The sequence below is a fragment of the Pantherophis guttatus genome, chromosome 2 (genome assembly GCF_059756535.1).
Source record: "Pantherophis guttatus breed Tessera chromosome 2, ASM5975653v1, whole genome shotgun sequence".
NCBI lineage: Eukaryota > Metazoa > Chordata > Lepidosauria > Squamata > Colubridae > Pantherophis > Pantherophis guttatus.
Genome location: NC_142064.1, coordinates 269266851 through 269282073, shown reverse-complemented (window position 1 = coordinate 269282073; position 15223 = coordinate 269266851). Strand labels below are relative to the sequence as shown.

At 46.5% G+C, this 15223-nt stretch overlaps 2 protein-coding genes across 2 annotated transcripts in view; one reads left to right on the top strand and one right to left on the bottom strand.

The window, feature by feature from the left end:
- The window catches only part of LOC117662599 (uncharacterized), a 26833-nt gene extending 24148 nt beyond the window's left edge, over nucleotides 1–2685 (bottom strand). The window contains exon 1 of the mRNA XM_087884382.1: nucleotides 2583–2685. The gene's annotated coding sequence lies outside the window, so the exon portion shown is untranslated. The remainder of the gene's footprint in view (nucleotides 1–2582) is intronic.
- On the top strand, nucleotides 2310–15223 carry LOC117662595 (uncharacterized). Its single transcript, XM_034412071.3, has 4 exons — nucleotides 2310–2647; nucleotides 3827–4646; nucleotides 5780–5897; nucleotides 7256–15223. Exons 2-4 carry the CDS (start codon nucleotides 3918–3920, stop codon nucleotides 8218–8220), a joined length of 1812 nt encoding a protein of 603 aa, XP_034267962.2. The 5' UTR covers nucleotides 2310–2647; nucleotides 3827–3917; the 3' UTR covers nucleotides 8221–15223.

Genomic DNA, 15223 nt, shown 5'->3' with positions numbered 1-15223 from the left:
TTCTGGCTAAAATCCCAGCCTAAAATCCTCCAAAATCCCAACAAAACACTTTGTAAGGTCTTTGGAAACTCTGGCTAAAAATCCTAACCAACACTTTAAAAGTTTTCTTTTTTTGGTAATGTTTCGACAAGCTCTCTAACTTGTCATCATTGGGCCCCTACTTTCAGTTTAGAAGCTGTGGGTATGCTGCGAGGTCGGAGTTGTCGCTTTTCGCTGCTGCTGACGTATGCTGGTTAGCCTGCAACTCTGTGTCCTGATTGGAGGGCAGCAGTTTTTTCTCCTGCTTCATTTTCCTAGCTGCACCCTGACTGCGTGTTAAAGGCCCAGCTTTCTCTGGTTCCCTATTACTAACTGTCAACTGCAAAGAGGGAAGGATTCTGGTATATAGATATATATGTATATGTGTATATATGTGTATGTATATATATATATATGTATTTTGGGGGGGGAATATCTTATTTTGCAGCTGCTTGCCCACTCCCTCCAACAATATGCTTGCTTGCGGCTGCAACGCCTTACAGGCTTCCCAGACACCCCTTTCGCCTGGATAGAGAAATGACAGAGACACAAAGCATTGTCTGCTTGCAAATGGGACGCTTTGAAATGGAATGATTACCTCTCTTTCAAAGCGTCCCATTTGCAAGCACACGAAGCTTCGACTCCCTCTGGATGAAAAGTGGGGTGGGGGTGGGGAAGGCAGGTGATTCCAGCGTACTGCCCAGTCCGTCCCACCGTCTCTCGGCTTGCTTATGGCCCACTCATGCCTCTGCCTCCGCCTGCTGTCGGTGAAGCCTCGCAAGCCTCCCGCGAGCCTCCTGTGAAAATCAGACTAGGGCTTATTTTCAGGGCGGGTCTTATTTTCGGGGAAACATGGTAGTCCTGTGATAAATACTTTGAAACCTCCTCTCAGAGGGGAGCAACAGAAACAGACCGTGAAGTGGGTGTGTGGGGTCTCTAACAATGCTTTGAGCTCTAAGCACATAGCACTTATAAGCAGTATCTTGAACGAGAGGGAGAGAGCTTCCTATAATCTTCTTGGCTGTCCTTGGAATGGAATGCAGTGGAGTGGAGTGGAGTGAAGTGGAAAGGAAAGGAAAGGAAAGGAAAGGAAGGAAAGGAAAGGAAAGGGAAAGAAAAGAAAAGAAAAGAAAAAGAAAAAGAAAAAGAAAGAAAGGAATGGAATGGAATGGAATGGAATGGAATGGAATGGAAAGGAAAGGAAAGGAAAGGAAAGGAAAGGAGTGGAATGGAATGGAGTGGAGTGGAGTGGAATGGAGAGGAGAGGAGAGGAGAGGAGAGAGGAGAGGAATGGAATGGAATGGAATAAAAAGGAAAGGAAAGGAAAGGAAAAGACAAGAAAAGAGGAAAGGAAAGGAAAGGAAAGAAGAAAGGAAAGGAAAGGAAAGGAAAGGAAAGAAGAAAGGAAAGGAAAGGAATGGAATGGAATGGAATGGAATGGAATGGAATGGAAAGGAGTGGAGTGGACAGGAGAGGAGAGGAGAGGAGAGGAGAGGAGAGGAAAGGAAAGGAAAGGAAAGGAAAGGAAAGGAAAGGAAAGGAAAGGAAAGGAAAGGAAAGGAAAGGAAAGGAAAGGAATGGAAAAAGAGCCTGGTGGCGCAGTAGACTAATAGCCTGTTATTATCATCCAGCTGCCTGCAATTACTGCTAGTTCGAATCTCCCCAGGCTCAAGGTTGACTCAGCCTTCCATCCTTTCTAAGGTAGGTAAAATGAGATACCAGTTTGTGGTGGCAATAAGCTGACTTTGTATAAATATACAAAAGTATGAAGGCTATTGCTTAACGCATTGTAAGCCGCCCTGAGTCTCCGGAGAAGGGCGGCATATAAATCAAAATTTTTTAAAAAATGGAATGGAGTGGAAAGGAAAGGAAAAGAAAAGAAAAGAAAAGAAAAGAAAAGAAAAGAAAAGAAAAGAAAAGAAAAGAAAAGAAAAGAAAAGAAAAGAAAGGAAAGGAAAGGAAAGGAAAGGAAAGGAAAGGAAAGGAAAGGAAAGGAAAGGAAAGGAAAGGAAAGGAAAGGAAAGGAAAGGAAAGGAAAGGAAAGGAGTGGAGTGGAGTGGAGTGGAATTTTCTTATTGGGCAAAGTGTGATTGGACACACAAGGAATTTGTCTTTGGTGTATGTATATGACAGGAAGGCCTGGAGGAAAGTTGTCCACGGAGTCCCCGATGGGTCGGACAACAACTCCTTGTCTTGCCTTCTGGTGCATTGGTGAATATCAATCAATCAGAATAGAGCTGGAAGGGGCCTTGGAGGCCATCTAGTCCAACCCCCCCCCCCCCGCTCATAGCAGGAGACCCTCCCTCCACTGTGTCTTGCAGGCGGGTGGCTGCCCAGCCTCTTCTTGAAAAAAAGCTTCCAGCGATGAAGCTCCCGTAAAACCACTCCTGAAGGCAAAGCTTCCCGGCGCTCTCCGCTCTGCGCCCCAAGAGTTAAAGCGATAGAGAGCCGCGTCTGGCGTCTGGGAGGCGCCCTGAACGCTTTCGGAAAGGGAGGCTGCAAACGCCGAGGCGCCTTCCTGCTTCTCCGCCCGCCCGCCCGCCTGCCGAGCAAGTCAGACTTACCCGGACTTGGGGCGTCGCCAGGTCGGGAAGCATTTGGCCGCCAAGGCTCCCCGGGGACAGGCCAGGTATAGAGCGCGCACGATCGGGTCCTTTTTTTGTGGGGGGTGGCTTCACGCGGGCTTCCGGTGACCGGTCGATCGCGGGATCGATCGATCGATCGATCGTGCGATCGAAAGCGCGCGCCCGATCTTTGCTCTGGGAGAAGCGACAGGGAGGGAGGGAGGCACCTGACAGCCGCCGCCGCTGCTCTCGGGGACCGATCCAAGCCTAGTTGAAGTCCCCGGAGCTATGGCCAGCCTGACCCGGCCTCAATTCATTCCCGGCTATTGTTTCCCTTCCGCCATAAAAATAAAAATGGGGGTTGGGTGGTGGCTGGGCGAGCCCATGGTGCGCAGCGCGGGGCCGGATCTCCTATCCGATCCGGAATCAGACCCAACGCCGACGGGGGTTGTTGCCTTTGCCTGCCCGCTTCGCTTATAGTAGCTTAAACCCTTCTGGGGGTTGGGATCCACTCCCAAGCTAGCCTGGGCTAGAAACACTGAGGATCCGCCGCCGCCGCCTAAGCACGGTTGAAAGGAAGCCAGCTGATCACCAGGGGCGAGTCTGATGGCCTGGTGGTCGTGTGAAAGGATGTGGGCGGCAGAGAGAGAAAAAAGACGCCAGGCTTTTTAAGCAGTGGAATGAATGAGCTGGAAGGGACCTTGGAGGTCATCTAGTCCAGCCCCCTGCTCAGTCATACCCGTGATGGCGAACCTATGGTACATGTGCCATAGGTGGCACGCATAGCCATATCTGTGGGCACGTGAGTGTTGCCCTACCTCACCTCCAGCGCGTGGGGCCCACTAGAAGTCAGGAAATGGGCCATTTCTGGCCTCCGTAGGGCCTCCGGGGGTGGGGGGGTGGGGAAGGCCGTTTTCGCCCTCCCCAGGCTCCTAGAAAGCTTCTGGTGCCTGGGGAGGGCAAAAAATGGGCCTACCAGGCCCACCGGACCATCACGTGCCAAAAGCAGGGAGAATGTCACACATGTATCCGTGGGGGGGCAGTGGGCATTGAATTATGGGTGTGGGCATGCACATGTGCGCGCCCCTGCGCTCCCCCCACTTTTGGCAAAAAGGTTAGCCATCACTGACCTATACTATTTCAGATAAGTGTCTGTCTCTAGATTCCCCAGGGGAAAAAAAATCTTGAGGATTTAAAAAAAAATAACCCCGAGACCTTTTTTCCCCCCACCCCTTGCGTTTCAGTCATGTGACAACAATCCTCAAGCCACCATTTGAGGTTTCTTCTCCATCTGCCACCCTGGATAGAACCGAGTCTGATCAACCGCTGAACCCAATGATGAAAATGGACGCCCCAGAATCTTCAGCAGACCTGAAGCCAGCGTTAGACCTGGATGGGCCAAGAGTAAGCCCCAGTGTGGCCCCGAGGGGCTCCGACCGGCAGGATCTGAGGTGGAGGGGTCTTCCATACATTAAGCAAGAACCGGAAGACGATTGTCTATCGTCTCTGCACTGGGAATCCCAGTGGCAGGAGTTCCTGGGGGGCATGCAGTCCCCTTGCTCAGGATGGGGGGCCAGACCTCTGCCAGCGACTGCCCCGTGGGGGGACACCAAGGCACCCTTGGCTCATCTAGCATTGGCGGCCGCCAGCAGCCAGCGTTCCTCGGAAGGGATGTTTTTCCAACCTGTGCCGCCAGGTTTTGTGGGAACGATGCACCTGGCTGACCAAGAAAGGCGGAAAGCGAAGGAGGAGATGGAGAACCAGGAGGCCCTAAATCCGGAGCCCCCTTGCCAGCGCTTCAGGCAGTTCCTCTACCAAGAAGCGGAGGGTCCCCGAGAGCTTTGCCATCGTCTCCGGGACCTCTGCCACCTATGGCTGAAGCCGGAGAGACACTCCAAGGAGCAGATCCTGGAACTGGTGATCTTGGATCAGTTCCTGGGTGTCCTGCCCCAGGCGATGGAGTGTTGGGTCCGGGATTGCCACCCCCACACCTGTGCCCAGGCCGTGGCCCTGGCGGAGGACTTCCTGGTGAGACATCCGGAGGAAGGAAGACAGGAGCAGAAGGTGAGAGAGCCTGAAATACCTCAGATGGGCCACCAGCCTTCCAAATCCTTATAGAAGCTGTTAGCTACCCTTTAATTTGCCCACATGCCCCAGAGGGATGTCCTTTTTTTTTTTTAATTAAATTTATATACCGGCCTTCTCCCTAAGGACTCAGGGCGGTGTACAGCCAAGATAAGAAACCAACAATATAAAAGTTAAAAACAATTTAAAATTATTAAATAGTTTGGCCCACACTCTAAAATAACATAAAATAACCCATTAAAAATAATATTTTAGGCCAGCCCTGCTTGATGGAATAATAGTGTTTTAAGGGCGCGGCGAAAGGTGCGAAGGTCCGGAATCCGACGAATCTCCGGGGGCAGCTCATTCCAGAGGGTAGGTGCCCCCACAGAGAAGGCTCTCCCCCGGGGGGGTCACCAGTCGACATTGTCCTTTTGTGTGCCACGAGGCAGGATGGGTATCACAAAAGTAATTTTGGATGTCTTTGAGAGCTACCACTATCCTGAAGGGACCCAACCAAAGGCAACGTGGAATTTTGAAATTTTACAATGTTATTGTATAATTTTAAAACTGTTAATCTTAAATTAATTTTGATTTTAATGTTAATTATATTTGTTATATTGTACGCTGCCCAGAGTTCTCCTCTGAGGGAGATGAGCCATTAAGAAATAGGAGAGAGGGAGAGAGAGACAGAGACAGAAGGAAGGAAGGAGGGAGGGAGGGAGGGAGGGAAGGAAGGAAGGAAGGAAGGAAGGAAGGAAGGAAGGAAGGAAGGAAGGAAGGAAGGAAGGAAGGAAGGAAGGAAGGAAGGAAGGAAGGTTATCCTGGCTTTCCAGTGGTGGGATTCAAAATTTTTTACTAGTGGTTCTGTGGGAGTGGCTTGGTGGGCATGGCAGGGGAAGGTTACTGCAAAATACCCATTTCCTCCCGATCAGCTGGGACTCGGGAGGCAGAGAATAGATGGGGATGGGGCCAGTCAGAGGTGGTATTTGCCGGTTCTCCGAACTACTCTAAAGTTTCTGCTACCAGGTCTCCAGAACTGGTCAGAACCTGCTGAATACCACCTCTGTGGCTTTCCTAATCCTCCAATAGCTCCCCATCTTGATTAATTCCAAATATTTGCTTATTTTTAGGGCCCAGGGATGTTTCATGTGGTGACTGTGAATTTTCCTGACTCTGATCAGGCATCATCTGAAAGGCCGCTTAGCAGGCCGATCAAACAGGAGGTCAATGAGGATGGCCTTTCTCAAGGTAAGCAGTTCTTACTACCAATTAAATCAGTGTTTCTCAACCTTGGCAACTTTAAGATGTGTGGACTTCAACTCCCAGAATTCCCCAGCCAAGCAACCATGCTGGCTGGGGAATTCTGGGAGTTGAAGTCCATGCCTTTTAAAGTTGCCAAGGTTGAGAAACACTGACCTATCTCCATAAAATGTAGTTCTAGTTTTCCTGTGAAGTTGGTTGGTCTTGTCTGGACTAACTTGTGGAGCTGACAAACTAAACTTGCTCAACATTCGCTTGATCATTTATTTTAAAGAATAATTTTATAATAGAAAATATATTTCTGTCAACCCATATTTTTTTTTAATATACAGAAGTATATCAGGGTATAAGAGCAGATGATGTCCAGGAAGTAGAAGCCAAAAGATATAAGGATCTGAGAGGAAAAAATAAAGTTTGTATTTTAAAAACAGATGAAAAACCAATACATTAATTAATATATTTACTATTAATTTTCAAAACATTAAAAGAGGGTGTGGGATGAGTAAAGGAACGTGCAAGGAGAGTCCCCTTGTATGAGTTGGGCAGCCATAACCAATCAATCAACCAACCAATGATTTATGTAAGATAGACATTATAAGTCTATTAAATAAATGAATGCCTTTAGCAAGAAATATATTAACTCTCTTTTTACACTGAGTTGTAAAAATCCCTTAATTCAAGTTAGAGTCGTGGCATCTGGATGGAGCTGAGTATTTGCTGGCCGGATGCCCTTCCTGACACCACGTGGAGTACGCAGCAGGTATTTTTTCTTTGTGCCCAAGGAGAGAAACATCTGTCGCTACCTAGGGTTGCACTCTCAACCTTCCGAGTAGGAGGCAAGCATCTTCACCACTAGACCCCCATGCCACTCTTATTTCTTATATTATAAATTTATGTATTTATTTAAATGAATTCTTTTAGCAAGAAAAATATAACTATCTTTCTTTGTTTTGTTTTGTTTATTTACTTAAACAAACAAGCAAATAAATAAAATGCCTTTAGCAAGGAAGAGATCACAAATCTATTTAAATAAATAAATGCCTCTAGCAAGAAAAAATACTGGCTAAAGGGGCAGAAACAGAACATCAGATTGGAAAAAAAAAGTTACTGTAATACTCCAAGTTGAAATAAAACTGGGAAAAATGGCATATGTTTTTTTAAAAGAGCCACAAATATACCCCCACTTGAAACTTCTGATACTGGAAAACAGTAGCAACAAACTGTAAATAACGTTCCCCTTCAAAAATCAGCATTTCCTTGTGCATAGTTGAACACAGTCCAATGTCTCTAGTTTGCACTCTTCTTTTGAGAATGAATTTTATTGTGCTTTGTCTTTATTCCGGCAGACGATGGGCAGTTGGGTGAAATCAAAAAAGATAACCAGTGGAACAACACCATGGGAATGGAGCCTCGTAGCTCATCGTCCACAGAAAGTTGGGAAGGGTCAGGAAGATTCAGAGAGGTGGGAGAACCCCAAAAGAGTCCTCAAGAGGAGAACGGCCCCAGAGGAACAGATATAAACGCATCCGGAGCGAAACAATCCTTGTGTTCAAACTGTGGGGGGAGTTTTAACCCTATCACCGGTCTGCTCGGCCCAGAGGGATTCCCCTTGGAGGCAAACCCCTACAAATGCTCCGTGTGCGACAAGAGCTTCTGCCAGGTTGCCAAACTCATCGCTCATGAGCGGCTGCACACCGGAGACTGGCCATACAAATGCTCCTTCTGCGGGAAAAGCTTCAACCGCAGCTCCGACGTCTCCCGCCACGAGCGGATCCACACGGGTGAGAAACCCTTCAAGTGCACCACCTGCGACAAGTGCTTCAGCCAGCGGTCCAAGCTGATCGTGCACGAGAGGTTCCACACGGGGGTGAAGCCCCACACGTGCTCCTACTGCGGGAGGAGCTTCCACCAAAGATCGGACCTGGTGAAACACGAGCGGATCCACACGGGAGAGAAGCCGTACAAGTGCTCCGATTGCGGAGGGAGCTTCCACCGGAGTTCGGATCTGGTGAAACACAAGTGGATCCACACCGGGGAGCGGCCGTACAAATGTTCCACATGTGAGAAGAGCTTCCGGCAACGCTCGGCCCTCCTGTACCACGAGAGGACCCACACGGGGGAGAAACCGTACACCTGCACGGCCTGCGGGAAAGGCTTCAGTTGTAAAGCCCACTTGGTACTCCATAAAAGGACCCACACGGGAGAGAAACCCTACAAATGTAACTACTGTGGGAAAAGCTTCACCACCAGTTCGTACTTCGTGAAGCATCAGAGAATGCATTTAGGGCAAGAAACTCTGCCGGTTCTGTGAAAGTAAGAAACGACACACAGAAATATTTCCAGGTTTTCCCTTTCCATGGATCTAAAACTATCCCTGCGGGTAAAAAACAAGCAGGTCGGAAATAATTCCCGAGACGGCTTACTTTTCTGTTTGCGGGGATTTGTAAAACAAGCAGCACACTTTCAGTCTTACAGCTGCCCTGGAAGGAGTCTCGATCAGCTGCGGTTGCAAATGTTGAATTGTATAATTTGGTTTGGGTGGAAAGAAATACCTATGCTGAATCGTGCGGAAAAAAATGATGCTGAAAAATGATTGCCTCCAGAAGTTGTAAATGCTCCAACGCTGGAAGTTTTTTAAGGAGAGATTGGACAACCATTTGTATGAAATGGTGTAGGGTTTCCTGCCTGAGCAGGGGGTTGGACTAGAAGACCTCTAAGGTCCCTTCCAACTCTTCCAATAGAATAGAATAGAATAGAATAGAATAGAATAGAATAGAATAGAATAGAATAGAATAGAATTTCTATTCTATTCTATTCTATTCTATTCTATTCTATTCTATTCTACTCTACTCTACTCTACTCTACTCTACTCTACTCTACTCTACTCTACTCTACTCTATTTTCATTTCTAATATTTCTATTTCTATTTCTTTTTATTTCTACTCTAAAGAAAGGCCTGTAATGGCTTGCCTCATTAAAAAAAAAAAAAAACGTTTATAAAATGGGTGAGAAGAGCAGTTAGGGAGAAACACTATTTCCTCTGAAATTAAGAAAATTCAGGGGCGGTTCCTTAAGTGACAGGATACCTGACCTGCTTGGAAGGGACTCAAATGCAGGCCTCTGTTTCTCCATTTTAAAAGATTGGGTAGCAAGCATTAGGAAAAGGCCCTTGCATTGGGTTCTCGGCATTGAGCATGTAGATACCCATGGGCCTATCATCCCCTTGTCCTTCCTATATTTAGTTAATATATTTTAATTAAAACTGATGATAAATGGAAAACTGACTTTGAGTTGGGCACTGGCCTAAGGTCCAAAGGCTCCTTAGTCTTCCTTGGAAAATTAAAAATGATAGATGGCTGCTTGGTTGGAAATATGTCCAGATAGCCAGAAAAGAACACTGCATTGGCAGAAAAGGGAGGTGGGGTTTGTTAATTGAGGAATTCTGGGTGGGCTGGAATTGAACCCCCCCCCATTGTAAAATTCTGAATATATTGCCCCACCCAACCCCATCTAGAAAAGCTGGTAAAAGATCCTGAACTATGGGTCTGAGCTGGTATAATAAAGCCTCTTCCTAAATTATTTGCCAAAAAGCTACACTTTTGAAATCTCTGTAAAAAGAATCCCAAAATCGAATTTATCCAAAACATTTTCCTGTTATATACTCCGCTCTGTCCCCAATCCCTCCACCTGGGACACAAACAAGTATTGGGAAAAAAAAAGGAAACTTCTGATTTTTACACTTTACTGTTAAAAATAATACTTTCTCAATAGGCATCTAAAGATAGTTCTCGACTTACAGTAGCTCATTTAATGACCGTTTGAAGTTACAACGGTGCCAGTGGTGGGTTGCTACTGGTTCGCCCTGGATTGGGCAAACCGGTAGCGGCAGGAGGCAGGAGGCTCTGCCTACCCGCCCGGACGTCTCTGCACATGTGCAGAAGCGTTGCGCGAGCGCGCGAGCGCCCACGAGCAAACCGGTAGTGACGGGATTTGAATCCCACTACTGAACAGCCTGAAAAAAGAAAAAAGTGACTTGTAACTATCGTACCCACGACTGTTGTGGCTTCCTCATGGTCATGTGATCAAAATTCCTGTCATGTGATCAAAAGGGCCTACTTGGGGTTCCGTCGGCCAAGCAATGTCGGCTGACGGCCCCTAGAGAGCGAGCCTTCTCTGTAGGCGCACCTACCCTCTGGAATCAGCTCCCCTTAGAGCTCCGGGTGACCCCCGACCTTCGCTCTTTCCGCCATGACCTTAAAACATGGTTGTTTCACCAGGCTGGCCTGGACTGAAAGGGTTTTAATGGGAATTTTAGATTCTTTTATTGTTTGAATTTTAATTTGGACTTGTTGTTTCTTATTGCTGTGAGCCGCCCTGAGTCCTTGTGGAGAAAGGGCGGCATAAAAGTCCGATAAGTCCGATAAATAAAATTCAGATGCCAATAAAGGAGAATATTCAGATGTTTGGCCACTGACTCATATTTATGACAGTTGCAGTGCCCCCGGGGTGAGAGGTGATCCCCCTTTGCGACCTTCTAACAAGCAAAGTCAATGGGGAAGCCGGATTCACTTAACAACCCTGTGACTGATTTAACACCTGCAATGATTGATTTAACAACCGTGGCAAGAAAGGTTATAAAGTGGGGGCAAAACTCACTTAACAAGTGTCTCGCTTAGCGACAGAAATTTTGGACTCTACTGTGGCCGTAAATCAAGGACTATCTGTAATTCATATACAGTGTAGAACTCTTAGACCGTCGTTTCTCAACCTTGGCTGCTTGAAGATGTATGGACTTTTAACTCCCAGAATTCCCTAGGCAGCCACGTTGGCTGGGGAATTCTGGGAATTGAAGTCCACCCAGGTTCTAATATTTGATTATTAAGCAATCAAGCCTTAAGCAAATCCAACTCCCCCCCCCCAATTGATTTTTGCTTATTGGAAGCTGGCTGGGAAGGTCATAAATGATGGTCACATATCCCCCATTGTAGAAACGTGCAGGTGCTAAACACCCAAATTTTGGTCACATGACCGTGGGGATGCTGGAGAAGTCATAAGACCGAGGACCGCTTTTTTCAGCACCATTGTAACTACCCGGTCGCTAAATGAATGTTGTAAGAAGGACTACCTGTATTTCTTCCATTTCCGGTTAACAATAAAGAGGGATGCATATAGAGAAATTTTGTGAACTTTTATGGAGGGAAGAAAGGAAGAAGTCAAGCTATTTTCCAAAGCCAGACAAGGAATAATGGATGGAAACTGAACAAGGAGGGATTCAGCCTGAAAATAAGGAGAAATTTTCTGACAGGGAGAACAATCAACCAATGGAAGAGACGTTGCCTTCAGAAATTGTGGGAGCTTCATCACCGGAGGCTTTCAAGAAGAGACTGGACTGCCATCTGTCAGAAATGGTGTAGTAGGAACTCCTGCTTGAGCAGGGGGTTGGACTAGATGACCTACAAGGTCCCTCCCAACTTTTGTTAATTTGCAGAAGGCATGGACCACCATGGCACAAGGCTGCCAGGGTTTCTTCTGCCTGTGAGCTCCTCGGAGGGCTTTGATTGGCCACATCTGGAAGAATGCCAAGCTGATTTTGAAAGATGCTTTTCAATGCTCAGGCTCAAACCAATACAGGTGGTCCTCGACTTAACGACCACAACTGAGCCCATAATTTATGTTGCTAAGGGAAACATTTCTTAAGTGAGTTTGCCCCATTTTTACGACTTTTCTTGCCACGGTTGTTAAGTGAATCATTGCATTTGTTAAGTTAGTAACACGGTTGTTAAGTGAAATGGGCTTCCCCATTGACTTTGCTTCTCAGAAGGTCGCACAAGAGGACCAGGGACACTACAACTGTCATAAATGTGAGTCAGTTGCCAAGCATCTATGGCAGGGATGAAATGTAAAATGTGTTACTACGGGTTCTGGGGGCGTGGCTTGGTGGGGTAATGTGACGGTGGGCGTGGCCAACTTTTTTTTTTTTTTTAAACTTTTCAAAGCATTTTTTCTAATGCTTTGAAAAGCCTCTGCCGATCAGGCAACTCAGCTGGGATCCTCAGAGACTTTTCAAAGCATTTTTTTTAACACCTCTTCGGGCAAGAGGTTGCAGAAAAAAATGCTTTGAAAAGCCTCTGACGATCCCAGCTGAGCCACACGATCATCAGAGGCTTTTTTTTTTTACTTTTAAAAGCATTTTTTCGTGGGAAAAGGTTGTAGAAAAAATGCTTTTAAAAGTAAAAAAAAAAAGCCTCTGATGATCCTGCGGCTCAGCTGACCATGGGGGGGGGGGTGTTACAAGGATTTTTGCTACCGGTTCTCCGAACCACCCGCCACCATCACTACCGGATCGGGCGATCCGGTCCGAACTGGGAGCATTTCACCCCTGATCTATGGTAAATTTGGATCACATGAATATGGGAATGCTGCAACAGTGATAAGTGTGAAAAAGAGTCATAAGCCACTTTTTGCAATGTCGTTGTAACTTTGAATGGTCACTAAATGAACTGTTACAACTCAAGGACTATCTGTAATTGAGTTGGTTTTGATCTCTTCAGCTAAGGCAAAAGGAAGAAGAATATCAATGTCTTGATGAGATGAAACTGATTCTTGAAGAAGGGGCATCTTTCTTGCCCCAAATTGGATACATGAGTTTTGGAGAACAAGCCACAGAATAGAAGTCCGTCATAAATTATACGGCAGCTATATAAATTATATAGTTCAGTGGTCCAGAAGGTGTTGCCTGGAGAAACTTTCTGCGTTTACTTAATGACCAGGCCATAAACTTGCTTCTGGCCACATGGTCTCAAAATTTTTTACTACCGGTTCTGTGGGCATGGCTTGGTGGGCGTGGCTTGGTGGACATGGCAAGGGAAGGAATATTGTAAAATCTCCATTCCCTCCCCACTCCAGGGGAAGGATACTGCAAAATCCCCATTTCCTCAAGATCAGCTGGGTCTTGGGAGGCAGAGAATAGATGGGGGTGGAGCCAGTCAGAATTTTTACTACCGGTTCTCCAAACTACTCAAAATTTCTGCTACCGGTTCTCCAGAACTGGTCAGAATCTGCTGAAACCCACCTCTGGTGCCTCGTCTTACAACCGTTAATGACACTATTTCCGGTCCCAATGACGGTTATAAACTGAGGACTGGAAATAGAGGTTGTGTCTCAACCTCTAGGTTTACCCTTCAGAGTCTGAATTTTTAAGGCCACCCAGATCACCTTGTAGGAGAGATGGGCGGCATAAAAATGTAATAAATAAAATAAAATAAAATAAAAGCAACATAGATTCCTTCCCAGAAGGCCTGTGTTTCTACAATTTTGGTCTTTTGGGAGAAAACGGCCGAATTAGCTAATAACTGGAGGGAATTTGGAATTTTCTGGACTTTATAGCAGGTCAGGGAGAAGTCCTGGAGATGGCTCGTGTGCCCGAAGTGGCACATGGAGCCATGTCGTCTGGCACGCGTCTGTTCCTTTTCCAGATTTCTGGTGCACATGCGTGCATGCGTCGATCAGCTGGCCTTTTTGCATGCGGCAGTGCTGGAAACTAGAAGAGCTGCTCGTCCGTTTTCCTGCTTGAGCATGGGCGCCGGTCAGCTGATCGTTGCGTGCGGCATGCGCGCCAGAAGCCCGGAAGAGTAGCTGAAACCGGAAGTTCAGTAGCTGAAACCGGAAGTTCAGTAGCTGAAACCGGAAGTTCATTTTCGGGCGTGTGTATGCGCCCTAGGCAGCTCCTCTTCGGATTGCGGGCCAGACAACACGCACGCGAAGTGCATGAAGTGCGCACGCACAGCCATTACTGTCCTATAAAGTAGCAGTTGTCTCTATTTCTGCATATAAACTGCACACAATTTTGCTTAAAGAATAATTATGTCTCAAATGCCTTTCCTTTGCTGACATGTCTTAATATTTGAGATCGGAAGAGATGGGTGTGGTATTATACAGAAAGAATCTGTACATGTCTATGTTTTTTTTGGTGGGGGGGGGAAGCATGAGTATATTCAAATATTTATTTATCCCCGCAGTTGGGAATGCTACCTTTTTAATGCCTGTAATATAAATGGCTTACTTCTCAATGCCTGAGTGAAAAACTACATGCGTGTCTTTGGTTAACAAGGCGATTCGGGTACATTGCGGCTCTTCAGGTGCAGCTATGCAACCGTGGCAGCTTGGCAGCGACACCCCACCTTCCGCCTAACCCTGCCAAAGAATTATTTGCCTTATTCGACGACACGCCTGCAAAAATTACCAGTCCTCAAAAAGGAGGACAAAAAAGTGGTTGTGTGGACTGATGTATTTGATGGGTCGGGAGGAAGAAACGGCAGGAATCTTAGCTGCACAAATCATTCTTTCAAAAACTGGGCTTTTCCAGCTCCCCAAAGTTGTTGGCGTACACTGGGACACAACTGGAATGTGACCGAGGCCTCCAAGACACTCTAAAGGGCAATGCATGGCTACCTCTCTTAGATTTTCTGTATCCATCTTGGATCCTTTTTTTCCCGTGCTCTGCTTTTTTTTGTTAAGCGAACCTCGCTCTGCCAAATCAGGAAAATCTCTCCCCGAGCTTTTATGAGGAACTCTACCACCAATATTTAAGGATCTAAACCACCACGGACATGGACATTAAGTTGGACAGCGTCCTTGTTTCACTCCCATGCCTGGGATGTTCTGCAGGATCCGGGCAAAAAAGTCAAGATGGCCGCAACAATGAGACGGAAGCAAAGCCGATGGAGTTTCAGCCACACTGGTGCAGCCTCCGTCTTCTGGACAGCTCTGCCTTTGTCCAAATTGTGTCGTCTCCTTGTCTACCTGGCCATATCATGGTTGCAGCAGAAAAGCTGTAAAATTTTGTTTCTAAAGGAAACTGGCTGGAGAAAGGTCAGCCATCACTTTCCCAGGCCTTAACTAAGGATCCATTTGACACCGGCAGATCCAATTCAGACAGAAAAGCACATTATTTTTCCTGACTCTTGCTGGCTTCCCTGCCGTTTCTCCAAAGACAATGAATGTTTATGGCTCAAGGGTGCATGTTTAATGCAGCAACTGGACACACAAGTGAGGACACGGCCACTTCAAGATCTCACCACAAGCTTTGAACCTTTAAAAAGCAGGGTTTTTATCTTGGGAGGGGAGAGTTAGGAAATGCATGCACAACTTTACCTGAGATTTTCTGATCCCCCCCCCCCGGCAATCTGCCTGAATAATTGAGGTTGGAGCGAGCTTACAATATTAATGTTGATAATTATCGTCTTGTACACCACTTGTACATACTACCTGTAATGCTATGTTCTTCAAATAAATAATTTTTTTTTGGTTTAGAA